We start from the raw sequence: 27446 nt of genomic DNA on the forward strand, positions 1-27446 counted from the left end.
TGCCTCAGTGTACCATAAAATAAGCATAATATTGTCTGTTTCATAGGGTGTTGTGAGGATTACATGTGTTAACCTTATAAAGTGCTTATAAAAAAGCCTGGCTCAACATAGGCTCTCAGTAAGCATTGCTACTGCTGTTGTTGCTCTTGTGACTTCCCTTCCCTTTCATTCTCCTTGGCCCATGCCTGGGGCTTCTGGACGCTGTGGTCTGGGAAGCTCCTCTCTGGCCGCTAAGTTCCCAGGATAAAACAAAAGGTCTGAGAATTCAGCCTATCTCTAAGTTGGGGGCCATTCCACCCTCTTTATGCCCCTTCCCCACCCCTGCCCTGATGCACAAGGGCCACTCAGGGACTGCTCAAAGCCTGGAGAGGTGGGAGCACCTTAGGCCAAAGATCCCATCCCTGCCTGAGTCCCCACATTTTCCTAGAGTCTTCATTGCCTCCAAGTATCAAAATGTTAGAGGAGCAGAACCAGAGAGTGAAATCTCAGTCAATGGGCTCAGATGGGGTGGGGAGGGGGGCAATGTTATACTGATGGCATGGATTTAAAGGAGCTCAACCTGGGGCAATATGAACTAAACTACCATTAAATTAGTGTTTAAGAGAAAAATGCATACTGTTCTGCTTCTTAGCCTTTAAATGTATGAATAGAAGAGTTAACATTTTATCCAATCAAATAACTCATGAATAATAGGTTATAGTTATAAATTATGGCCAATTAAGGAAGAGAGATAGAAATAAAGAAAGAAGTGGAGTCAGAGCAGAGGAGGAGACAGAGCGTGTAGGAAGTTGGCGGAGGACAAGTACAGAGCGAGAGACACACACAAAGAAAAAGCCAGGGAGGGACAGAAAAAAAGTCAAAGACAGAAAGAAAAGATACAAGCCCTCCCATGCATACAAAGAGAAAATGCACAGAGAGTCTGGATTTCCTGGAGCAAAATCTCCATTGTCCCTGAGATACTTGCATCATGACTTTAAATGCCCCTCAGCATGCTCACTACTGTAGAGAGCAGCACATCTCCTCTCAGAACCTGCTCCTTGTACCAACAGAACAAAAGCAGGAGTCAGGTATGGCCTGAGTGCTGGGCGTTCAGCTTCTATCCCCACAGTGCCAACAAGCACACGTGAAGATTTAGGACACCAGGCCTACTGACTCCTACCTCCTCCAGGAATACATCTTGCTCAACCAGGCTTCTGGATACCGGGAGGAGACCAGGCAGGGGATTTTTAGTGAACACAGGAGATGAGAGGAATGCAGGTGTTCTGAGCCAGATAAGCTCTCCACATTCCTAAACAAGGATGATGGAAGGGAAGAGTAAGGGCTTCAGTAAGCAGGAGGTTGAAACTGAGCATTGAACCAAAAGCTCGAAACTGTTAAAAGTATCAACTCCACTTGAAAGTAAAAAATTGAATGAGGAGATTGCAAATTTGAGTGTCGTACAATATAAATAATTTCATACAGTATTTCCCATTTTGTTTATAAGCTAAAGTCTGGACAACATCAAGTGTGAGTAAATCCTGGCAGAGTGGTGTAATGAGAAAACCATGGATCTGGAACTTAGGAATTCCGGATTTGTTTCCCTCCTCTGCCCCTAACAAGCTGTGAGATACTAGGGATTAAACTGTACCACCCAGAAGGCTGGGTGAGATGACCTGGAAGGTCTTTTCTGTCTCAACATTCTGGGACCTCTAGGATCCCTGGAGGAATGGGAGATTCCAGAGGACAATTTTTGTTTGATAAAATGTAAGGGAAAAATCTTTAACAACTTTTTGTTCAATCCCTTCCGGAAATCCCACCCAACATATTTGCCACATAAAATAACATTCAAGAATGGCATCTATCTTTAATTATTAAGGATCTTATAGGACCCCCCTAGGCCATCAATTAAAACATAAATATTTGTTTTAGGGATGGGAACAGAGGTAGAGAAAACATAGAATATCACATCAAATGTGAATGAAACTCAGGACACTAAACATATTTCCAGCCTTTTTTTTTTGGCATTTGCCTCTTTGTCTTTGAAACTGAGTGCATTAGACTTTATTATAGATCTTAAAAATGCAGCTAGCTAGAGTATTGAAAGAAAAAGGAAAGTAGCACAATCTCATTTAATCAACAAGCCAATAAATTCGGACAGGGTGACAAAGTAGTAGAGCCAATACTTAAGCAACTTAACAAAGATGCCCTAATTCAAGACAACATACTCCCAAATATCCCACCATTTCTGTCATGTATCCTGAAACCCAAACATTAGAGGCTCATAGCTTTTGATGCTGAAGGATGCTGAATTTTTAGGTTATTTGTTAATATACATGGAATCCCTGGGCTGTAAGGGATTTTTAAGAGTCAGTGTGTGATCTGCCAAATCAGTTTTCCACTATAAGGATGATTACAGAAGCATATGTTGAGGAAAAGTTTCCATCAACCAGGGTCCCTGAGTGAACATGCTGAGCAAAGTTCCCTGATACCCTACATCAGACATATAAGTGAGAAATAAATTTTTGTTGTGTTAGGCCACTGACATTTTAGGCCTGTTTGTTACTTAGCAGAACCTAGCCTATTCTGACTGATACAACTTGAGCATTAGTCTCAAATAAGTGGTAATTGAACTGATAAGGATGGAAGAGTTTGCTCAGGGAGTATATTTGTCTGTTCCTCCTACTGGGAAAACTATGACCCCATGAATGCAGAGTCTGCTTACTCATTGTAATATCCACAGCCCCTGGCATACAAGGCACTCATAATATCAATAGAATTGAAAGGCATTTTGTCCTCTGGGGGTAAATCTTTCTCATCACCTTTTTCAAATTTCCTGAGATAACTCCTAAGTTTCTCAATTAGCCACCACTCTTTCCTTGAAGATGCACTTTCTTTGTTCTAGTATCCTTTTGCCTAAGGTGGTGACAAACCTTAGACTCCAGGAATTGTCTGAGCAGCACAAAGGAGGGAAGGAAAGACTAGCCTTTTCTTATTCTAAATGTGACACCACTATTAATAAAAAATATCAACCTAGTGCCTTTGTAAACTGTCATTTTTTTTTCAGAGTGGCCAAGGAGCAGGGCCTCTCAGGCTAGAGAAGGCAGGAGGAGTTCAAACATAAAATTTCCTGATTTCATAATTTTGTAAAAAGCCTGGACCAGTGTAGTCCTTTACCAAAGGGACATGAGGCTGTGGGCAGAGCCCAGGTTGACCCAAGGGAGACCTCACATCCCGGGACACGCCATTCAAATCCATCTAAAAAGGTTACGGTACATACATACAATGAAATGTAATTCAGCCTTAAAGAGGAAGGAAATCCTGTCACGTGCTACAACATGGATGAAGCTTGAGGACATCAAGCTGAATGAAACAAGCCAGATACAAAAAGACAAATTCTGTAGGATTCCATTTCTACGAGGTCCCTACAGTACTCAAAGTCACAGAGACAAAAAGTGGAATGGTGGTTACCACGGGCTGAGGGGAGGTGGAAAAGGGGAATAATTGTTTAATGGGTATAGTTTCAGTCATGCAAGATGAGAAAAATCTGGAGATCTGACACACAACAATGTGAACACACAACACTATTGAAGTGTACGCTTAAAAATGGTTAAGGTAATAAATTGTATGTTATGCGTTTTCTAACACAAATTTTTTTTAAAAATCCAACTCACTTGAGGCATAAAAACAAAAACAAACGAACAAACAAAAAACCATTCACAGCCCACAGTTGCAAACCAGCACTAAACAGGCTTTCTCATATAATCTTGATCACTTTTTGCCAGCCTGGGACTCCTATAAAGGACCTCAAATATCTTCCATTTAGAAATAAGAGCATTTTCTTTTGGGCAATTGAACTGCAGATCAATAAACTTGTACCCCTAACCCCCTCCTCCCTGTGTTTTGACCATCTTAGGCTCCTCTGCTCTCCAAACAGCCTCTGAGGTCAGGTGGGCTAGGAGCGGTTCTGCTGAGACCCAGACTGCCATCTCCCACCTGGACAGCACAGCCCCTGGACTGCACGGAGCTCTCCCTTGGGGTGACTCTGCAGGGAACCAAGGCCTCCATGGCTTTATATCTTCTCCCAATCCCTTCTGCTCAGGCCAGCATCTCCCACCAGTGCCTGATCCTAGTTGGCATTCTCCTGCTTCTGGCTTCCTCTTTGTGAAATCTGGCCAACCAAAAGCCTGGGTGTGTTTTCAAGCTCCTCAGCATGGCTTTGAATGCCCTCATCTGCTCCTCTCCAGCCTCCCTTTCCATTTTTCCCTGTTTCCCACCCCTTCACGTCCCTTATGTACCAGACAAACAGAATTACTAATTCCTTTCTGTGTGTGCCCCTCAATTGCCTAATTCTGTGCCACCTGCATCACATTTTTTTTCAACCATTTCTAATGTTCTTTTTCCCAAGCACCAAACATCCAAGGCTGCTGCTCATGAAGGCCCATCTCAGATGCCATCTCGTCCCGAAGATGCCCTCACCCACGACTCCCTCCTCTCCCTGAGGTCACCCCTGAGACAACCACCACTGTCACTGTGCCTTATAGTCACCTGTGTTTTATCTCCTTCACTTGGTAACAGTGCTAGCTCCTTAAGAATAATCCCACATTCCTGCAGCCTTTCCCAGCTCTCAAGCCACTTTTCCATGTTAACTAATTGGACTCTCATTGCCAAGGGGAAAGAAGCACTGCTGTGTCGCACTGGGATCAGGCAGGATGCTGGGCCCCTAAACACATTTTCTCATCTAGTCCTCATGATGATTTCATGGGTGAGGTTTATTATGCCCGTTGTACAGATGGAAGGCCTGAGGTTCAGAGGACTTCCATAGGCCACATAAGAGTGGAAGAGAAAGTACTTAAACCTAAATCATCAGCTTCCTAGACCATCACAGTTCCTCTCTTCAAAAATAGAGTCATATCTGAGGAGCTATTTAACCCCCAGCACTTAGCATGGCATGTGTTTGTCAAACTAATGAATAAATCAACAAATTAACCATCATTTTTATTCACTAGTGTATTTAATAAGTATTTATGGTATACCTGTAGTGTGCCAGACACTCTTCTAGGTACTGGGGTGGACACAGCAGTAAATGAAACAAATGAGGTCATTAACGACATGAAACTTACATTCTATTGTGGGGAGATGAGCAGCGCCTAAATACACCAGCTCATAGTAGGTCAGATGATAAGCTGATATAAAGAGAAATAAACAGAGAAAGAGAAATGAGGGGAAGGGGGTATGCTAGGCCTCACTGAGAAGGTGACATTTGAGCAGAGGCCTGCCTGAAGAAAGCATGACAGGGAGCTACTGGGGGAAGGACTCCTAGGGAGTGTGGACAGCAAATGCAAAGGCCTTGAGGTGGGACCATGTCTGTTGGGTTCAAGGAACAGCAAGGAGTGAGCAAGGGGGAACCAGAATAGAGAGATGAGGGGCATAGAGCAGACGTGCAGGCCGAGCAGGCCACCAAACATGCTTTGGCTTTGACTCTGAGTGACCAGGAGCTTCTGTAGAATTTGGAGCAGAGGAGCAGCGTGATCCTGGTCACTGGGCTGCTGTAGTCAATAGAAGGGCCTTGGGCAAGCAGGGTGCAGGTCAGGAAGCTTCGATCGGGGGGGGTGGGGGGCGGGGGATGGTGAAGATAGAGGGGATGAGGTCGGACTCATGCTCTTCTGATGGAAGGCCCAACAGGTTAAAGCCAATGGACTGGGGACAGGGCATGAGTGGCAGAGAGGCATCCAAGAGGTCTAGTCTGCATGCAGGATGTTGACTGGACATGTCAACAGTAAGGGAGATGTGAATGTTCTCAAATCCTTTTGGCTGCAAAAGCCTTATTTCTGAGCTCATAAAGGTCATGGAGAGCCTGGGGAAGGCCCTAGATATTGACAGAAAAGGTGGTGTCTCTCCAAGAAAGGGGAGATTCACTATTCTGATTCGGTTTCTTCTGAACTTCTATAATTTTTTGTCTAGCTCCCACAGTAGGCTTTGGGTAGTTTCTCTTGGCTTGAAGATTGTTAAGGCCAGCTCATCACAGAGCTCTGATGGACTGCTACTTCAATAGCAAAGGAAGCAAGGACTGTCAACTAGCCATGCCAACAGAAAGGGATGCGGAGAGAAGAGGAGGAGATGAGGGAAGGGGAGAGTGAAGGGAGGAAGGAAGAAGACAAAGGGAGGGGGGAAAAGAAGAGTAATGAGAAGACTCTATTCACCAAGAGCAATAAAATATAATATACCTGAGCATAAACTTAACAAGAATGTGTAGCAGTTATGTGTAGGAAATTGTAAAGCATTACTGAGGTACATAAACAGCTGGATAAATGGAAAAGTGTACTGGGGGGTAGCACTTATTCTAAATATGCAATTCTCTACACATACACTTAATGGCATAACAATCAAAATTCCAAGAGGATTTTTTTTTCAAATCACTTAATGTCTTGATTTGAAAAAGGCAAGAATAGCTAATATTTTTAAAGAATAATGAAGGGGGACAAGTACTGACAGGCATTACAATAGATTATAAAGCTATAATCATGTTTAAATTGTTGGGCTAGCCCAGAAATGCCAAATCAGTGGCAGAGAATTACTAACCCTGACGGAGCTGCAAGAAGAAGCCAGGGATATTCAGTTTGTCCCCAGCCTCACGGTTCTGCGGCATCTTTTCCTTTCCAAGCTTAAATGCCTTGGATTTTCAGAACATCTTAAGAAGTTAGGCTGGCAACATGAAGCCCATTTATCAGAAGAGGAAACAAAAGCCCATAAAGATGGCATGACTTGTCCAGGGTGACCTGACAAGTTTCTGGCATAGGTCAGACCCCAGGTCAGGACCCTGGCTCCCAGCCACGGGGCTGTCCTACGGCCTTCATGTGGTGTCACAATGATCTCACAAAAAAACATGACAATGGGCTGTCTGTGAGCTGTGGCTCAGTGTTCCCTCGGGCTGGTAGAGTAGGGTGGGGTGGGAGATGGGAGAACCCTGTCACCCCCTGTCCTGCACAGAGGGGAACCCAACAAGACTATGGGCTGGGAAGTTGATTTAATTCAACAAATATTTGTTACTGGGAACTCACTAAATTCTAGGTACTGGCAGGCTCTCAGCAGCCCCAAAACCCACTCAGGATCACTCATGCTTTCTTCTCTGTCCCACCCCACTCATACAAGAGGACTTCTCTCCTTTCTCTTGCCACTGGGCCCCTTACACCCAAGGGGCAACGTGGCCTAATGGAAAACACATCCAATTCAACATGGACAGTCTGGAGTTCTGGTCCTGGCCGTGGCACTGACTGATTTTGGGGCTATGGCTTCACCTCCCTGGGGTGTGGATCTATGGGAAGATGTAACACTCTCTTCCCAATCCAGCTCATGTGGCAGCTGTGAGCCTCCAGCAGGGGTCAGCAAACTATGGCCTTCAGGCCTAATCAGGCCTATGCTGCTTGTGAACATCCATAAGCTATGCATGAATTTACATTTTTAAATGGCTGGAGGAAAAATCTAAGGAAGGATAATATTTTTAGACATGTGAAAATTATATGAATTTCAAATTTCAGTGTCCATAACATTTTATTGGACACTGATATTTGAAATTCATATAATTTTCACATGTCAAAATGACACAGCCATGCCCAACCATTTAGGTATCATCTATGACTGCTTTTGTGTTACATCAGCAAAGCTGTTGTTCCAGAGACCAAATGCCTGCAAAACCTAAAATATTTACTATCTGGTCTTTACACAAAATGTTTGCTGACCCCTAGTATACAATATTAAAAGAATGTACTAGAAGTTGCTTTATACGTGGAGAGGCTTGTGGGTGAGCTATGCCTGGGCATGGAGACTGGACCAAGGAGGGTCTGGTAGGGATTAGAAATCCTGTATCCCTGAACAGATGGACCTCAAGAGTTGCTGGTCTGGGAGATCTACTGGACTGTCATCTCACAGAGCAGGTGATACTGGGGGCTGCCAATGAGAGAAGAGGGAGAGAGGCAATGCCCATCCAACCTGCAACATGGGCAAACCTGCTCTGGTGGCCATGACAGGTGACACAGCCAGCCTACCCTCACCCTCAGATGTCACCCAGCCCACCCTCAGCCTCAAACATCACAGCCAGCCCACCCTCAACCTCATACCTGGCCACCTTCATTCTCAGATGTCACCCAGTCCACCCTCACCCTCTGACGTCACAGCCAGCCCACCCTCACCCTCCAGTGTCACAGCCAGCCCACCGTCAGCTTCAGACATCACAGCCAGCCCACCCTCACCCTCATACCTGCCCACCCTCATTCTCAGATGTCACCCAGTCCACCCTCACCCTCTGATGTCACAGCCAGTCCACTCTGACCTTCTAGTGTCACAGCCAGCCCACCCTCACCCTCCGACGTCACCCAGCTCACTCTCAGCCTCAGACATCACCACCAGCCCACGCTCACCTTCATAACCACCCACCTTCATTTTTGGATGTCACCCAGTCCACCCTTACTTTTCAATGTCACAGACAGTCCACCCTCACCCTCCGACGTCGCAGCCAATCCACCTCACTCTCCAACGTCACACCCAGCTCACCCACACCCTCAGGCATAACCCAGCTCACCCTCAGCCTCAGACATCACCCCTAGCCCACCCTCACCCTCATACCCACCCACCCTCACTCTCAGGTGTCTCCCAGTCCACCCTTACTTTTGGATGTCACAGCCAGTCTACCTCACCCTCAGGTGTCACCCAGCCCACCCTCACCCTCCGCCATCACAGCCAGCCCACCCCCAGTCTTCTTCCAGGACTACCTCAGACAGGCAGACATGGCCTCCCTCAGAGCAAGACCCCTCCCTGACCCCCGCCCCACTCACGTGATCTCGTTGTTCATGTCAGTAATGTCTATTCTGTCCAGGAACCAGCCTGCTCTGTTGCCTGTGTTGTCGTGGCGTATCCGAATCTTGGTCAGGGCCCCCAGGTCAATGGCATAGATGGTGAAGGTGTCTGTCTGTGAAGGGCCAGGGAACACTCAGTGGGGTAAGACCTACCCCTCCCCACCTGTCCATCAGCTCCACCCTCCCAAGGACCAGGGCAGTCAGGCAGAAGCCAATGGTGAGACCCAAAGCGACTGTGGGGATGATGGAAAATGTCACTTAGTAGTCTGGTGTTTGGCCTGCACGATTATTTCCCTAACTTGTCCCTGCCAGGTGATCTCACTCTCATTATGTCCAGGAAGGTGGAAAGAGGAGAGGAAGAGTGAAGGTGACCTTGAGAAGCAGATGAGAAGATAGGTTGGCTGGATGCCCACATTTGTGGTAGGTGTTTTGTGTGCAGGAGAGGGGGGTGCACTGAAACCCTCTGCTATGTGTGCAGGTGTGTGCATAATCTGCTTCAATCACATATTTGTATTAAGTACCTGCTATGAGCTGGTGCTGTGCAAATCCAAAGTGATTGACAGAAACTGAAGACAGATTTGCCCACTGTTTAGGTGTGAAGAGGGCCATGTGGATCACACCGTGTGAATGCACACACTATTCTATGTGCGGGAGGAAGCAGACCACACCAGGACCCTATAAGTAAATGGGGTCTTCTTGGATATAACTTTTTTGACTCCTAATTTTGAAAAAGATTTTAAATCTACAGAAAACTTTCAGAAATAGTATGATGAAAGTTCATATACCTTCATTTAGATTTTGCACTTATTTGTAACGTTTGCTTTCTCACTCTATGTCATCTCTCTTGCACTCTCTCTCTTGTTCTATGTTTTTCTAAATCATTTGAAAGTAAGTGGCAGATACCATGATTCTTCTTCCCTAAATTCTTCAACCTGGATTTCCTAAGAACAAGGATATTCTCATATAATCACACTAGAATGATCCAATTCAGAAAACTTAACATCAACACAATGCTATTATCTAATATACAGTCCATGTGCAAATTTTATCAGTTGTACCACTTATGTAGTCCTCTATAGAAATTTTTTCCTAATCCAGAAATACATGGCTAAAATTTTTAGAGGAAAACACTGAAACACAGAAATAAACTACATCCTCTGGTCATGGGGAAGATTCTTTAAAGAAAAAGCAGGGGGCCCCTGAAATAAATCAAGCAATGAGCCCAGAAATATGTTAATTAATTTAGTTCATTTTTAAAAATCTGTGTTAATGAGAGAACTTGGCTTTGGGTAGAGGCAGGAATGGGAAGCGTGAGATAAGAGATAGTTTTCTAGCCAGGGGATATTATAAAATCTTGAAGGACAAAGATGATGGCTTTATTTTTCATGATTTTCCCACTACACCTGGAAGAGTAAGGTATGTGAATTTCTTTTCATGAATTCCCAATGCATTAGGATACAGTTCTGGCTTCTCAGCCTGTCTCTTAAGCCTCTCATGACCCCACCCACCCCATACCCTAAACTGGTCTTATCCAAGCTTATCCACTGGGGCTCAGCACTGACCACAGCTCAGCTAAGAGACGCACTGTCCCAAACTGGCCTTCCCCATTTCCACCTCCATGTCTTTGCTCATGTGGTTCCACCTTCTGAGAACATCTTCCACTGTCGCCTTTATATGTCCACACCATGCTCAGCTGCCAAGGCCCAGTTTAGGTTGCTCCTTCCCCCCAGTTTTCCCCAAGACACCATCTTGCGGTGAGGACTTCCTCTTGAACCCCCGCATCCCTACCGAGTGCCCCAGCATCTGCCATACAACGCCATTATCTGTTTGTTCCTGTTGGTCAGCTGGCCTGTGGGCTCTATGTGCTGGGGCCCTGCTTGCAATTCTCTCATAACCCCCCACAAAACATCAGTGTTACTGAAGAAGTACTGCCATGAAACCTGGTGGGATGAACAAGTCACACTGCCAGACACAGCAGCCATTGTGCTGGGATGGGCTGCCATGGTAATCTCAGAGGGCACCACACCTATAGCACCCACCCAGGGACCAGAGACCCTCACCCTACCTGTCCCTGCTCAAATTTGTTGGACTTGTCTGACTTCTTCAGGGGTCGTTCACCTGTGTCCCCATACTCCTCGCCGTAGATAGTCAGGTAGACATTGGCATCAGTGCCAGCTTTGGGCACATTCCCCGTGATCACCTGGACCTCATAGACGTTTGCTGGAGACACAGAAAGATGCGGTGTGGAGGGCCTCGGGGCCATGGGGTGAATGGACCTGAGGCATAGCCTCTCAGATCCAGCCAGATCCCAGAACAGGAGGGATCTTCAGATGCCTCTACGCTAACCTGGGACTGAAACTGCCCCCAATCCCAACCCCAGACTCCTTCACCATGAAGCCAGCAGGCAGCCCTCCTACTTCATGTCCCCCCAGTCAATTGTATTGAGTCATATCAGGGCTCTTCTCAAAGTCATCAATTCCTCCTGAGAACCTCAGGAAAAGTGCCATGCTTATCCCCAAACAGCAGTGTAAATGGTGGCATTTCACACGCAGGTCAAGAGTTATTTGGGAACCATGATGGGTGCCTACCTATTTGGCCTACATGTGAGGGGGATCTAGGCCCCCTGCCCCCAGTGGGCCCCCTTTAGGGGAACTGTCTGACCACTGCCCCACCCCCCGACCCCACCCCCTGCTTACGCTCAGGACCCGGCTTGCCAGCTGGCACCAACTCCACGACAAGTTCGTTGTCCTCCTTGCCCCGGGCCAGCCAGCGGTGGGCTTCGAACTTGTGCTGCTTAATCACCTCCTGCATGCCCGGCCCAAACTCCTCCTCTTCCTCCTCTTCTTCGGTCTCCTCCTCCTCCTCCTCCTCTGATGAGGACTCCTCTGATGAGGACAACTCCTCCTTCTCCCCCTCCTCCTCTTCATCGCTGCCTTTCCTCTTCTTCTTCTTCCTCTGCAGCTTAGCCTTCAGCCGCTCCTTCTTGAGCAGCTGCCGCAGCTTGTCCTTCTCCTTCTTCTTCCGGGCCTCCTCCTCTGGCGTGAGGTCCACCTCCCGCACCACCAGGTACCGCAGCCACACGGTGTCCACGAACCAGCTGGGCCCGAAGCCCTCGCCTGTGTGCCCGAGCCGGAGCTTGTAGACCTCGCCCACGTCGGCCGCCTCCAGCTGTTCAAAGGGCAGGGCAGTGGCTGTTGTGGCCCCAGCATCCTCCTCCCAGCCCCCATTCCCACCCGCAAAGAGCCAAGCTCAAGGCCTGTTTGCTGAGCTGTAGGATGGAGAGGGCTGGGGCCTCTGTGCTCAGATCCTTCCACCAGCTCCCTCTGTCTGGCCACACCTGTCTTGGTTCTGCTGGGATCAACTGGCCCCATCCCCCAGTCAAGTTTATTTCTTCCAACCTCTGTGGTGGCCAAGCTGGTCTCCCTCTTCTTCTCTCTTAAACATATATGCCTGCATGTATACACACACACACACACACACACACGCACGCACACGTGCGACTCATTCCTATGATTTCTATGTCCCTATTATGGCTCATATAGTTAGTTTCCTTACTTAGCCTGCCTTTATCCCCTCCTCTACTTGTAGCTAAAATCTATTCATTCAGGTTCCTGTGTTTCATTACTTTTTTTAACTTTGTGCCTCTGTGTTCTCTTTACAAAAATTTTCAGTGTTAACCATATATAACTTTCATAATAAGCAAAAAACAAAAGTACTCTTTTTCAAAAACAAAAATTTCACCCACACCCACAGAGGCCCAAGCTCCTTCCTCCCCCAACCCTGAGCACATGGCCTCAGCCTGACTGCATCTTCCCCAAGAGCACAGAGGGGGTCCAGGGTTTAGCTCTGGTGCCAGTCTGGCCTGGATGCCCTCTTCATCCTCACGAGCTGGTCTCTGCCCTCTTGATTATGAGTTCCTTAAGGGCAGAGACCATCATTTTCGGTCTCTACCAAGATGGGCATAGCACAGGACTGGCCCAAAGGGCAGTGATGATGGCGTCATCAACTCTAGATCATGAGGCCTGAGCTCGGTCCTGAGCCCCAGGCTCTGAGGAAGGACCCACATGGAGGTGGGGTCTGGCCCGTCCCCTGCAGCACTCAGGAGAGGGCTCACATGGGGGTTGTTGCTAGTCAGTGTCCTCCCAGGCTTCCTGATGCTGATGAGCCCCTGTCTGGGGTTTGACCCTTCTCAAAGCCTGGTCCCACCAGTTCTTCCACTGAGTGCCAGGGCGAACTGAGGCCAAGGCTGTCCCATGAGTTCCACAGTGTCCTACAATTCAAGTCCAGACCTAGATGAGAACTCAGGCCTTCTGGACCCCTGTTCATGAGTCCACAATGTAGCCAATAAACCACCTTTGCCAGGAAATTACCAATCATGGCAGAGCCCAGGGCCCTTGGGAGAGCGGAATTTATCCTTCTCAGCTACTTAGGGGAAAGGCTCTGGACCTTCTTTAGTGCTTTAGCTCTCCTCTTCAGCATTTCCCAGATTACAGCGCCCCTGCAATCAACCTTGCCAAGGAGGCCGGCTTGCTGCACCCCTGGCCTCCCTCACATCTGTCTGCCCAGCCGTGCCTTCATCCACCACCATATCCAGTAAATTGGCGTCCAGAAGACATGCTATCCTGTTCTATCTCCATAACTGGGCACTCCTTCCCAAGTGCATTCTCTGACGTTGACTCTTGATCATTATAGGGACTGTGAAGCCAGCCAGGCAGCTTTATAAAGCTAGATTTTAGCTGATGAGGAAGTGAAGGCTCAGAGAGCTAAAATATTTGGGCCTCTGCCTCCTCAGCAGTGTATGAGGGCGTCTGGCTCAATGAGGCTCCCTCCAACTCTGATGTTCCAGACACTATGACCCTGGCCCAGGTCCCAGTTCAGCCAGGACTGTCTTCCCTGGGTACTGACTGGGTAAGATTCTTTGCTGAAGGCTAAGGTGCTCCTGGCATGCAGAAACACAGAGCACCCAGCATGAACATGCTGCCTGCACACATACATCTGCACACGCACACACACTGTCATATCTATAACTAAACATTCCTGTTTCCCCTAAGGGGCACCACCCTTGTATCCTCCTCTCTTGCCAACAACATGCCCACATTCTCATCTCTTTTTTCCTTCTATTGAAAGACTTGGAAAGGAAGAACGGAGACCCGGGACACTCAGGAAACAGCCATAAAATTCCAAGTCTCCCAGTGTCCTGGCTGGGAAGCATCTGCTTGATATCAGGCTTGAGAGAACTGTAGACTCAGAGGCCACAGGACCGGGAATGAGTGGAGGAACCACAGCCTTAGTGCCATCTTTTGCCAGATTAGAATTACCTGCCCCCATGGTTCTCAGGGTTGGCAGCATGTTAGTAATCCCTGGAGGAGCTTTTAAAAGTACACCCAGAAAATATATCCCATCCCCAGAGGTTCTGATTTGTCTGGTGTGGGGTGTGCACCAGGCAGCACTTTTTTCTTAAAGCTCCCCAGGTGATTGAAACATGAGGCCGGGGTGGGAACCACTGATCTAGTCCAATCCCCTCATTTTAGGCCAAAAGCTCAGGTCTGGAGAGAGGAAGCATCTTCCACCCAGCTGGAGGGAGGCAGCCCATTCTCAGGTGAGTATTGACTGAGGAAATTAGTACACCCAGGGAAGCATCTTGGTGTCCACTGGGACTGCTGTTGGCACCCCCACTCCTCGACCCCACATACCTGGAATGTGTCCTTGGATGCCCGTTCAAAAACTTTTGAGCGGCTGGAGAGGAAGAGCACTTCTGTCTTGCCTTTCTCTCCATAGATCTGCATGTAGACTCGGGCACTGGTGCCTGCGCCACCCACGTCTCCTGTCCAAATCTCAACCTCATAGTGGACCACTGGGTGGGCACATGCAGGAGAAGTGGAACATTTAGTAATAATAACAACAACAATGATAGTAACAAAACAAGCCTTTCCTTAGCCTGTTCCAGGTGCCTGGTGCTTCACAGCCATTCACTTATCTAATCCACTCCTCAGCACCCTGAGTAAGCACCATCATTCCCATTTTGCAGGTAAACAAACTGAGGCTTAGAGGAGAATAGGTGGTGGAAATGCCAAATCTAAGCAATCAGACACACATCCCAGTCATCCTCTGCACCACATGCACCAGGAAGGAGGAGGAGTCACATACCAGCTGGCGATCCCTGCTGTGTGCCTGCCTGCTACGGTTTGCATGTTTGTCTTCTCCAAAACTCATGCTGAAATGTCATTGCCATTGTAACCATATTAAGAGGTGGGACCTTTAAGGAATGATTAGGCCCCCCAAAATGTTTATGTTGAAGCACTAACCCCAGGACCTCTGAATGTAACTATATATGGAGATAAGAGTCTTTAAAGAGGTGACTAGTTTAAAGGAGACCCCCAAGGGCAGGCCCTAATCCAAGCTGATTGGCATCCTTATAAGAAAAGGAAGTTGTGGCACACAGAGAAACACCAGGGATGCAGAGAGACACCAGGGATGCGGAGAGACCAGGTGAGTCCACAGTGATGAGGCAGTCCTAACCTAACACAGTAATGCAGAGAGCAGTGAGCGCAGAGAGAGCAATCCATCAAAATGGAGACTCACTCTAGAAAAAACAAGCTCTACGAAAGATGAAAAGCATTTTCATAAGCTAGGTGACTCAGCAGTGAATAATATTGACATACTTATAATAATATAAAAATTGAACACTGATTTAGCTGTTTTGAAGGCTGGAAGGACGGGGAGAGAGAGAGATACAGTGAGAGTGAGTGAGTGTGTGTGTGTGTGTATGCGCACGCGCACACGCACATGAGGGCCCATACAAGTGCCTGTGTATGTTAAAAGAGCTAAATCCTCCTCTTTCATAGTAGGAAGTCAATAGATAATGTCTAAGACTGTAAAATTAAAAAACTGAGGCCAGGCACGGTGGTTCAGGCCTGTAATTCCACTGCTTTGGGAGGCAGAAGGATTGCTTGAGGCCAGGAGTTCAAGATCAGCCTGGGCAACACAACAAGATCCCCATCTATACAAAAATAAAATAAAAATAAAAATAAAAATTGAGGGGTATGGTGGCATGTGCCTGTAGTCCCAGCTACCCAAGAGGCTGAGGCAGGGGAATCGCTTGAGCCCGGGAGTTAAGGGTGCAATGAGTTGTGATTGTGTCACTGCACTCCAGCCTGGGTACCAGAGCAATATCCTGTCTCTAAAAAATAAATAAGTCAAAATTGATAGGTATATTGTTTAAAAATATGGAGCTAAATTTCAGAGGAAAAATCTAAAGTAAGGTTGTTGCCATTGAAAAAGAGGGGTGGGGTAAGGGGAAGAGGTGGGTAAGGGAACTATTGCTTTTTTACCTTCATCTTTATCGTCTTGATTAATATCTATACTACTCTGATGGAATTTCAGTGTTGATTTATAAAATGAGAGAAGGAGTTGATTCTCATACTGGCAAGTGCCATTACAAAGCATGTGTATATAACAGCCCTAAAGGAACTTGCAGGTTGCTTAGGGAGATTAGACACACATATGAAAAGATATTCAAAGAGTTCTGGGAGCGAGAGAGGTGATTTCATACTGGGGTTCCCTCTCAGGGAAGCTGCTGTGGAAGTGAGCCTTGGGCAGTTGCTTTCAGGGCCAATGTAGAAATGCAGAGGTGAGGCCGGCATGGTGGCTCACGTCTGTAACACTAGCACTGTGGGAGCCCAAGGCAGATGGATCACTAGGGTTCAGGAGTTCGAGACCAGCCTGGACAACATGGTGAAACCCTGTCTCTACTAAAACTACAAAAATTAGCCAGGCATGGGGACGCACACCTGTAGTCCCAGGTACTCAGGAGGCTGAGGCAGGAGAATTGCTTGAATCCGGGAGGAGGTTGCAGTGAGCTGAGATTATGCCACTGCACTCCAGCCTGGGTGACAGAGTAAGGCTCTGTCTCAAAAAAAAAAAAAAAAAAAAAGGCAAGAAATGCAGAGGTGAGAAGGGACAGTCTCGGTGCCAGGCTTTGGTCCCACTGTCTTCCTTCTCAGAAATGTCACCATCCTATCCAAAAAGGCCCTTCACCCACACCAGTGCTAACCCTTTATCCTGTTTCATGTTCCTCCTGGTTGTTCACTGGCATTATCCTATTATTTTCTGTCTCCCCTGTGGAATATAAAGCATTCGAGAGCAAGGGTTTCGTTCGTTTTGCTCACAGCTGCCTCCACAAAGCTCAGAGCAGTGCTGGCAGAGAGAAACCCTCAAGAGACAGTCATTCCTCAGTATCTGCAGGGACTGGTTCCAGAACCCCCAAGCATACCCAAATCTGAGGATACTCAAGTCCCTCATATAAAATGGCATAGTATTTGCATATAACCTACACACATCCTCCTATATACTTTAAATATCTCTAGGTTACTTATAATGCCTAATACAAGGTAAATGCTATATAAATAGTTGTTATACGGTACTGTTAGGGAATAATGACAAGGAAAAAAGTCTGTATATGTTCAGTACAGATGCAGTTTTTTTCCGAATGTTTTGTTTGTTTTTTGTTGTTGTTGTTTATTTTGTTTTTTTGAGCGGAGTCTCGCTCTGTCACCCAGGCTGGAGTGCAGTAGCGCAACCTCAGCTCACTGCAAGCTCCGCCTCCCAGGTTCACACCATTCACCTGCCTCAGCCTCCCAAGTAACTGAGACTACAGGCACCTGTCATCATGCCTGGCTAAATTTTTTGTATTTATTTAGTAGAGACGGGGTTTCAGCGTGTTAGCCAGGATGGTCTCCATCTCCTGACCTTGTGATCTGCCCACCTCGGCCTCCCAAAGTGCTGGGATTACAGGCATGAGCCACCGTGCCCGGCCTCCAAATGTTTTTGATCCTTGGTTGAATCCACCGATGCAGAACCCACGGATGTGGAGGGCTGACTGTGTATTTTTTTGAATAAATGAATGAATAAACAGTTTTATCACCTCAGCCAGTCTTCATCGCAGAAGACATGAACTAGGTCTCAAGCTCCTACACAGGGTTGAGAGTGTGCATTTCCTAATAAAGTCATTTGCTGCCTTTAGTCCAGAAAAAAGTATTTCATCCTTTGGGTCCTCAGTTTCCTCATCTATAAAATGAGCCCTTCTTTCCTACGAGAACCATGGTACCAGAGGCAGTGAAAGCCCCCATGTTCCTCCCTGCAGGACCGTACCAGCAGCACTTGTCAGCAAGACCCACTTTGCTCCATGGTCCCTCCTCCTTACCCTCAGCCCCATCCCCCCATGGGAAACAATGGATGGTCCCACCACAGCCTCCTCCATACATTTCTGGATCTCCACCACCTCGCTGGGATACAGCTCCACCTCCAGACGCCCATCAGCCTGGTTCTTGTCCAGCCAGCGGTTGGCGGGAAAGGTGTACTGCTTGCCTTGACGGGGCACACGGATCTGAACGCTGCCCAGGAACCAGCTGGCATGCATGCCAGTGCTATCGTGCCCAATCACCAGCCGGTTGATCTGAAGGAAACCCGAGTGAGGGTGAGCAAAGAGCCAGTGTGTAGAAACCTCCATGCCCCCACCCCTACCTCCCAAACACCAGCAAAAGCATCACTACTCAACCCAGGTCTCCAGTCCCCAGGAGAGGGAAGATCCATGGAAGAGCTGGGGTCCCATTCCTGCCAGACCATCAGCCAGCTGGGGGGCCAGGGCATCACCTCACCTGCCTGGAGCCACCATTCTCTTCTCCTAAGCCCAGCACACCTCCCAGGGCCATGGTGAGAAACAAGAGGGGAGTGGAGGTGACAAGAACTTTGAAAGCTCCACTAGTACTTAATCACATTAGGTCATGGCCACGTGAGAAAGCAAATGTTTAAAATGTTTGCCATCACCTTCCAATCACTGTGTTATTGATTTGGTTTGGTTTTGAACAATACACAGTTGTATATATTTCTGCATTTCTTCAACATACCCATCCTGAAGGTGACAGAATATCACCCATCCTGAAGGTGACAGACTATGCAGGCAACCTCTCAGTACTCTGTGGTTCTGTAACCAATTCCTCTCACTCTTGGACCCAAGAAACATTTTTCTTTTTCCAATCACACTCTATAATTGCTTTGTGATTTTGCATTTTAACATCTTTGCCCCCAGTGGCAACATAGAGGGGAGTGCAGATGATCATATCACCATCCTTATATGTACTTGGTTTTTCAATGTTTGGATTGCTTTTATGTTTTTTTCTTTTTGAAATGCTGTATACAGAGCAATTTTAACATCAGATGTAATTATCAGATGGCCTTTGAGAACCCTTGCAGCCCTCAGCCCTTTCTCTGTGATGGTTTGAAGAGGTGACGTTAGCCGTGAGTCTGGTGCCAAAAGGCCACATTTAGAAAACTGTCCATGCAGGCCTGCTCTCGCTCTTCTGAGTCCTAAGTGCCTCTTTGCAGCTGGTAATGGCAACAATGTCAGAGTTAAGTGCATGCAGCCCAGTCCCATGGAATTGTCAGAAGAAAACCAGCTAAGCTTACAAAGCCTGAGAGCCCTCTGGGTGCATGTCAAGGGACAGGGAAGAGTTTTGTTGTTCTTCTGTGGTGCCAGGACTGTGAAAGTCCCAGGGAGGGATTGGCTGAAAGGGTAAACACAGGGTAGGTGTCTGATATGACTGGATGCTCCCTAAGGGCAGGAACTAGCTCAGTTCTGCAACACTTCACACCTGACGTAGACTAATTGTTCAGTAGCATTTACTGAGCACTTAGTATGAGCATGTGGGTATTTTTCACATATTTAATGCTAATAACAACCCCATTAGGATCCCATGTTGTTATGAATGAGAAAATGGAGGCAAACAGAGGTTTAATAACTTATACATGGCAGGTAAGTGGAAATGGGTCTCAAACATGCAGTTGGCAGCCAGAGCCCGTGCTCTCAACCTCTTGGCCACACTGCTTGTTGAGGGGATTTCAGAAACTCAGGAAGAAGCTTAAATGCCCTCCCACTGCCGCCCTACTCTTCCTAGAGGTCTCATTTACGTGTCAGCTGCTGCCCAAAATCCTTTAGTAAAGGGAACAGCATTTTCACTCTGCAATTATTGATTAAGCTTAAAATGTAAATACATTTTGATAAACAAAAACACTGATTTAAGTTCATTAACCTCAAGGTATAAATGGCTGACATCAGATCTTTCCCTTGAGAGAGTTTTGATGGGAGAAGAGATTCCTAGGACCTGAAATAGGGTTGGACTCCCAGAGATGGAAGGGGCAGGAAAGATAAGGTTCCAGGTGAAGGGCTTTTTACCATCTCCATTTCCACCAAGCCACACCCTGGGAGCAGCAGGTAGTAATGCAAATCCCAGCTCAGTCATTTCTAGAGATATCCTCAATCCTCAAGTCTAAGATTTAGAACTGTGTTTCTCCAGGCGATGTCAAGGAAGATTCTCTCCTTGGCCAAACTCTAGCCAGGCTCCTGAACCGTTTCTCAACTGAGCCTCAATCTTGGCCTATAAAGACTTGAACAAAACACTAACATAGTTTCGAACAGCTCAAGTTGACATCCCTAGGGTGACCCTAATCCCCCTTACTGTGCCTGCCTTAGAAAACTCAAGGCTGTCAAAATAATTTACTGTTGGTTCCAGCCAGCACCTGAGGGTAGGGCTTCTGTCTGCCAGACTCTTGTAGGATAGGACCCTCATACCATAAAGCATCAGTTAGCAAACCCAGATGGGTTCCACAACCCACATGGGCTGACCTCCCCATTACTGCTTTTTGTGTTTTTCCCCTGACTCTACTGAGCCCCTGATTACCCTCCCCCATTCCCTCATCCTCCCTTTAAAGAGGCTTCCAAACCTCTGCACAAGCCTAAGCTGGGTTCAGTTCACACTGGCCTCTTTTCCTGATTGTGGTGGTAGATTACTGATTAAAGTCTGTCCTTGCTGCTTTACTGTTCAGCTTTCTCTCTGATGAAGTGCTTAGACCTCTTGCAGCAGAGATACCTGGAGCCTTGATCTGGAGGCTCTTGGGTTCCATCTCCCAAGGCAGAATCTCTCAGGTGTGGCCCAAAAGTATGCACTGAAACAAGCTTCCTGGACCCAATTCTGATGCACACTCAAGTTTGAAATTAGGAAGTATTTTTAGCCCCTTTTCTTAGTCCTCCCTTCTCTTTTCCTTCCCTGCATTCAGTGTCTCCTTCTCCAGTGTCTGTGACCCAGGTACATTGGTCCTGGATATGTAGGTAAATAAAATGTTGAGGTAACGCCACTAAAAATACACATTCCACCCCCAGAAAGGCTCTGGAAGCATCACCACTGTTTACATATCTTCAGCTGCTCTAGGTCACAGCTGAAAAACAATATACCTCACTTATTATTCCCAAGTGGACTTTTTTTCTTCAAAAATGTGTTTACCCCTATGTACATGAGGGTGTGTGTGTCTGTGTGTGGACATATGTGTGAATGTGTGTTGGGGAATGGGTGGGATGATGTCACATGGTCTTGGGAAGGAGACTTACAGTTCCAATGTTCAGGGTCTCGAGGGTGAACTCGTCCACCCGGCCACGTTCAAAGTAGTCTTTGAGGTTGTTGTCCGAGACAAGAAGAACTTGCTTGATGGTGTCAGATTTATCCCCATAGAGCTTGATGTAGACTCTAGAATCCGTGCTGGCCCCAGAGACATCCCCAGTCTTCAAGCTGATGTGATAGCGAAAGTCTGAACAGCCCAAGGCAGAGGGAGGAAGGGAAGGGGTTAGTGCAGGGGGTGACAGGAAGCAGGATGCCTGTATAGGAGGGCAGCATGGAGCTGGAAGCTTGTGGGGAACACAGGCTGGGAATTGAGAATCCAGGCTCCTGCTCTAAGCAGCCCTACAACTTGGGGCAGGGGTTCCTTCCATCTCTGTGAGGCCTCCTCAACCACAAAAGCAGAATTCTAGTAAGTTCTCTCTCTGCTCCAGAAGATGTAAATGGGCTGAGAGCAGGAAAGTGTGTAAACTACAAGCAAGAACATCACAATGTAAGAGCCTGAAAGGATCTCCCACAATCAACTGATCTAGCTTCTCTGACAGTGAACAAGGAAACTGAGACAAAGGAAGGATCGATCTTTCCAGACATTGTCTAGAGTATTATACACACAGTATTATTGCTAAGGATTCTGACCTCAGTTTCACAGGCAAGGAATCTGAGCCTCAGAAGGTCATGTGTTTGGTGCAAGATGGCAACAGTGAAGAGGTAGCCAGCCAAGAGTGAAACCCTCTTGAAGCCCCCTGCTTTTCACTGGGCCACCACGAGGGTGTCACTCCATTTTATCAGCCAGGAAGGTCTGCATTATCTGTCTTCAGGGATAAAAACACCCGAGGAAAAGGTGAGTCCTGAAATAATACAAGGCAAGACCCCAAGTCCTCCAGGCTTGTCCCTGGGTGTGTGTGTATCTTGGGCAAAGAGGAGGAAGCACTGGAAAGGTGAGTGATGCTCACTCCCAGGCCTGCCACTTACTGCCACCGTAGGGTCCTCCCACTAGGAAGAAGGATTTGGAGAAAGTCAGCTGAGCACACCCTGCCTGGGGTCCAGCCCTGGGGAAGGCCAGACCTGCAGGTCTGGTCTAGATCAGCTCCATTAGTTCCACCCAAGGGCACTTGAGGAAATGGCTTCTGTTCTTGCTGAAAGATGTAGTAGCAGAAACTGGGAAGGAGACCTCTTTCTTATACTATTTTCCATCTAAACCAGGGATGCCCAATCTTTTGGTTTCACTGGCCACAGTGGAAGAAGAAGAATTGCTTTGGGCCACACAAAAAATGCGCTAATACAAATGATAGCTGATGAGTTAAAAAAAATTGCAAAAAAGCTTTATGTTTTAAGGAAGTTTACAAATTTGTGTTGGACCGCATTCGAAGCCGTCGTGGGCCACATGTGTGCGGGCTGTGGGTTGGACAAGCTTGATCTAAATGCGTTCAGAGGCTCTGACTCAGGAAGCAGGGGGTCAGGAGGTCCTGTCCACATGGTGAAATCGGGGCTTGCTGGAGTGGGAAGGACAGTGACATAGACAGAGATACCCTGGGTACTGGTTCCAGCTCCATCACTGACTACACAACTGGGTTTGCTGGGGTTGTGGAGGGGGAAGAGGGGTCCCCTTACCACAGGCATGGGTCATCTCCTCTCCTGGGTTCCTTCCCGGATCTTAAATTCTGTAACTCTGAGACCAGAAATGGGACACTCTGGTTCAAACTCTGCAGTCTAACCTTAGAAAAGGTCACATATATATATCTTTAGCTGCTGGGTGTCATGGCTCATGCCTCTAATCCCAGCACTTTGGATGGCCAAGGTGGGTGTTTTCTTGAAGGGCTTAGCTGAGGGAAGGCCCCTGTCTCACCAAGGGCACACCCAGCACCTGGTCATCAGGACAACTCACTCTTCAGTGTCGCATTGCTGTCACTGGGTAGCAACTCTCGGACCAGCTGCCCATCGTCCTTATCCTTGTCCAACCACCTGGTGGGGAAATGGGGGGATGTTAGCTCTTTGAGTGGTGCAGGCAGACAATCAAATCTTCACCCATTCATGCAGAGTCACTAGGGAGGCCTAGAGCTTTGACTTTAGCAAAGTAAAATGATTCTATGGGAGCATCTAGCAAAGCATCCTAGCCTGGAGTGGGAAAGGAAGACTTCCCAGAGGCGGTGGTGTTTGGCTGAGATTGGAAGGAGGGCAGGGAACTCCTTGGGGGAATGGGTGGGGATGATGTCACATGGTCTTTGGAAGGAGACCAGGAGAAAAGGGAAGAGTATCCCAGAGGAAACAACATATCCTGGGATGGAATACAGCCTCCAGGAGTTGAAACAAGATCATGTGGATGAATGCAGTGAGAGCTCACAGAGGAGGCTGGAGAGGGGACAGGTCACATGATGTAGGGCCTTGGCAATCATTGTCAAAAGTCTGTCCTGAAAGCCATCATTAGCATAGAGATCAAGCATCTCTTTTTCTAAAAGCTTTCCATCCTCACGGCACCGTACTGAGGGCTCTGGGGTGGGGAGGTGGAAGAGAAGATACGCTAGGATACATAAGGCTCAGTCCAGGCTGTCGGCAGCCTACTTAAGAAGACAGGATAGACCAGCTGAGGCACTGAAGACCAAGACAAGGATAGGTATTGGACCAGAGTAAGTTGAGGGAAATGAGAAGGGCTCAATGATCTGAGTCCTCAGGGATAAATGAGAACTGCCTTCCAGGAGAAGCTGGAGTTGTACCCTGCAGGGCTGCAGATTGATAGCTGTGACTCTTCAACATGTTGGAGTGAGCCACGGTCCCATCTCTCTGCTGGTCATCCACCAGGGGGAAAGGTATGGGGCAATTTACCTGAAAAGCACCTACACACTGGGCACAGAGACAGCCTGAGAAATCAATCATGCAAGCATGAGTTTTCTAAGCCCCAGCACTCAGGATGGTTTATGATGGGGCCCATGGCAGTATAGACACCGTTCATTGTTCCCCAGGATATTGAGGAAAACAAGACATTTGCCTCTCAACCAAACCACCTCCCATTTGTCTGTGTCTTGGTGCTGGTCTTTGCAGCCCACTCCATTACCCTACTGAGAGGGAGGCAACTCCTCTGGCTACAGAGCCCGTAAAAGCCAAGGCACTAATTCCTCCATAGTCTCCCTGGCATGGAGCTCAGGCCTCCCCAAACGGCAGTACTCTCTGCTAATAGACCACTCCTCTCTCCAAGGCTGACAGAGGCAATGCTGTGGTCGCTCCCAAACCTTCTCTTTCAGCCTCCTTCCCAAAACACAAGATCCTACATTCCCAGGAGACCTTGCTGTCAGTTGGCTATTAGCTAACACTAAAATATTAGCCGACAACTAGGCTGTTACTTTTCCCAAGGGCTTTGGTGCTGTGAATCTAGAACACAAGAAAACCATTGGTGACTCCAAGACATGAGGATACAATGGTGAAATCCTAGGCATTGATGACAGGGGAATTTGGGAACTCAGGGCTTCTAGAGTCCCTGAAATCAACCTGTTAAGAGCCTCCCATTCTGTCTGCCTGGTTGAGGTCACCCTGGCATGGAGATTGCAGAGGAGAAGGTTGTGAAGCAGGCCTGGGCACGCATTCACAGGGAGGGGAAGTGTGGAGAGTCAGCAAGCCCTCAGTCATCTGAAAATTCTACCTGCGCTCCCCTCATTCTCCACCACTTATCCACCCCCAGCCCCTCCCCAGCAGCAAAAGGAAACCATGACTTGTCATTTTGTTTCCACCTAAATACTTTCAGGGTATTAATAGATATTTCCAAATATAGCCAGTTTCTTTCAGCTTCAAACACTTCAGCCCAGTTTCAGAGTGAGATGTTGCTAAAAGGATAAGTCAGCCTGGTGGTGATTTTATTACTCTTTCTCTGAGCTCACAGGCATGTGTGTGTGTGTACACACACACATACACACACACACCTGATCCTAGCAGAAATTCTGATAAATAGACCTAGTTTGTCCTGCTCTCCAACAGAGTTAAAATAACAGCTCAGGTGAAGAAAGAAGCAGTGTGCATGCTCAGGCTCCAGTTCCTGATTTTTCCAAGTCCCCTGGGTCCTGAGTTGGCAAATGTCATCACTACATGTGTCAGCAAGACATAAGAACCCATTTTCTTAAAAAATGTATGCACTGTTAAGTGTTTGGGGGCAGGGAGGACTCTCGGGTGTTTGAGTCCTCTGCTCCTCTCCCGCCCAGCCATCAGCATCATCGGCATCACTGTGTCTTTAATGGGCCCCTTTCAAAGTGCAATACCCTCAACCTCACCATAAGATACATGCCGGCCAGGAAGGTGCAGAAGACCAGACAAGGGATTGGGTCAAAGTCACAAAGCAGGTGGGCGGCTAGACTTCTGGTTCTGAGCTCCCCCAGCACCATGTATGTGACAATACAGTGTGCACACACCAACTTCTTCCTCTTCCCCTTTCCGGGCTCCCTCTCCTGGCCTGCCCCAGAGCTCAGCCCCACTGTTTTCTTTATACATGCTCTCCCTGAAGGATCCCCTGCAGTTCCCTCGCTTTAAATTTTAGCTCTATGCTCTCATTCTCTGAATTCATTTCTCAAGGCCCAACTCTGTATTGAAAAGTGAACACATCCCAACTAGACCTCCAGAGTCCAACCTTGTCCCCACCCCTCAGTTCTCCCTCCCCAGGATCCCCATTTCAGTAAACAACATGACCTTCAACCCACCTATCAAAGGCAAAAGTCTGGGGCTTTCAGTTCTAGCTCTTTCTCTGTCTCTTATGGGCAAGGCCCATGAACTGTCCCTCCAGGGTCCTCTCTGGTGTACAATAAGCCCCTTCTCACCACCTTCACTGCCACCACTAAGGGCCAAGCTGCCATGTGGTGAACTGAATTGTGTTCCCCCACCCCACCCTACCCCATTCATACATTTAAGTCCTAACCTCCAGTACCTCAGAATGTGACCTTATTTGGAAACAGGGTCATTGCAAACGTAACCAAATTAAAATAAGGTAATTAGGGTGACTCCTCATCTAATCTGTCTGGTATCCTCATGAAAAGGGAAAATTTGGACATAGATACATAGAGAGGAAGATGCTGTGAAGAGGCACAGAGAGAAGGCGGCCAATCACAAGCCAGAGAACTCCCGCGGCTGCCATGGGCAAGGACAGAGGGCCGGGTCAGATCCTTCCCTAGCGCCTTCAGAGGGGTGCAGCCTGGCTGACACCTTAATTTTGGACTTCTGACCTCCGAAACTGTGAGACTTTATGTTTCTGCCATTTAAGCCACCCAGTCTGTGTGCTTTGTTACAGCCCTGGAACATGAACACATGCCGTCATCAACTCCCCAAACCCTCCTACTGGTCTCCCCTCCTCCTCCCTGGGCCCTGTCCTAACCCCAGAGGCCAGACTGCCTTCCTCGCATGTAAGAGGCTCCCTTGCCCTGCTGGACAGTGGCCTCTGTCTACCTGCCTGTCTTGCTGGACTCCAGAACACTCTAGTCCTTTCCCCTGGTGCTCTACTCTTCATTCCACAGGAGGCTGGCCTCAACGTACCTCTGCAGACAGGCCTTCCCCGTCTCTAGTCCCCGCTCCAGCCCCTGCACCGTTGTGTGTTTCCACCATGCCACTCTTCACAGTGTGTCATTCTGGCTTTATTCACTTGCTTTTTGTCTAGTTTCCCTGTAGACTATAAACTCCATGAGGACAGGGAGTAAATATATAGTAGGTGCTTAATAAATACATTTTGAGTGGATAGGAATAAAACAATGCAAGCTCTTCCATCTGGCATCCAGCCAGTTAGCCTCCGATCCAGGATGGGGGTGAAAATGCCGGTGATGACTTGAAACGAGGCTGTACTCTTCCCCTACACCCCACTTCCCCTATGGCTTAGGAGACTGAGGGTTCATCACTCCATCCTCTCCCACCCCAGCCTTCTCACTCCTTCCCCACATGCCAGGCACCCCTTGCCAACCTCTGGATGAGCCACCCCCTCAGCCCCTTACTCATGCCTCATGCCATTTCTTCAGCCTAGGTGGCCCACCCTCCCTTTTCCTCTCCCTCTGTCCACTCTCTGATCTCCCTTCCAGGCCCAGGTGCAGTTCCATCCCTTCCTGGAAGCCTGCTTGGCTTGCTCTCTGTTAGTGCCACTCACTTGGAGTTGCCTGCATTACTTACCTTTTCAATGTAATTCCTTGTAATACGAACAGTGGCAATATGTAGAAGACTG

General features: G+C 47.8%; 1 protein-coding gene across 3 annotated transcripts in view; it reads right to left on the bottom strand.

Moving 5' to 3' along the window:
• Window positions 1-27446, bottom strand: part of LOXHD1 (lipoxygenase homology domains 1) — a 185779-nt gene that overhangs the window by 72675 nt on the left and 85658 nt on the right. The window contains exons 15-21 of one of the 3 annotated variants that reach the window (XM_011949343.1): window positions 23157-23233; window positions 21268-21464; window positions 18090-18282; window positions 14522-14682; window positions 11525-11996; window positions 10894-11048; window positions 8808-8941 (exon numbers count right to left, since the gene is read on the bottom strand). In XM_011949343.1, coding sequence (XP_011804733.1) covers window positions 8808-8941; window positions 10894-11048; window positions 11525-11996; window positions 14522-14682; window positions 18090-18282; window positions 21268-21464; window positions 23157-23233 — 1389 coding nt within the window. Of the gene's footprint in view, window positions 1-8135; window positions 8218-8807; window positions 8942-9349; window positions 9504-10616; window positions 10759-10893; window positions 11049-11524; window positions 11997-14521; window positions 14683-18089; window positions 18283-21267; window positions 21465-23156; window positions 23234-27446 lie in introns of those variants that run through there. The other 2 variants (XM_011949344.1, XM_011949345.1) reach the window with 2 other exon arrangements.

The sequence above is a fragment of the Colobus angolensis genome, unplaced genomic scaffold (assembly GCF_000951035.1).
Source record: "Colobus angolensis palliatus isolate OR3802 unplaced genomic scaffold, Cang.pa_1.0 Scaffold299, whole genome shotgun sequence".
Lineage (NCBI taxonomy): Eukaryota > Metazoa > Chordata > Mammalia > Primates > Cercopithecidae > Colobus > Colobus angolensis.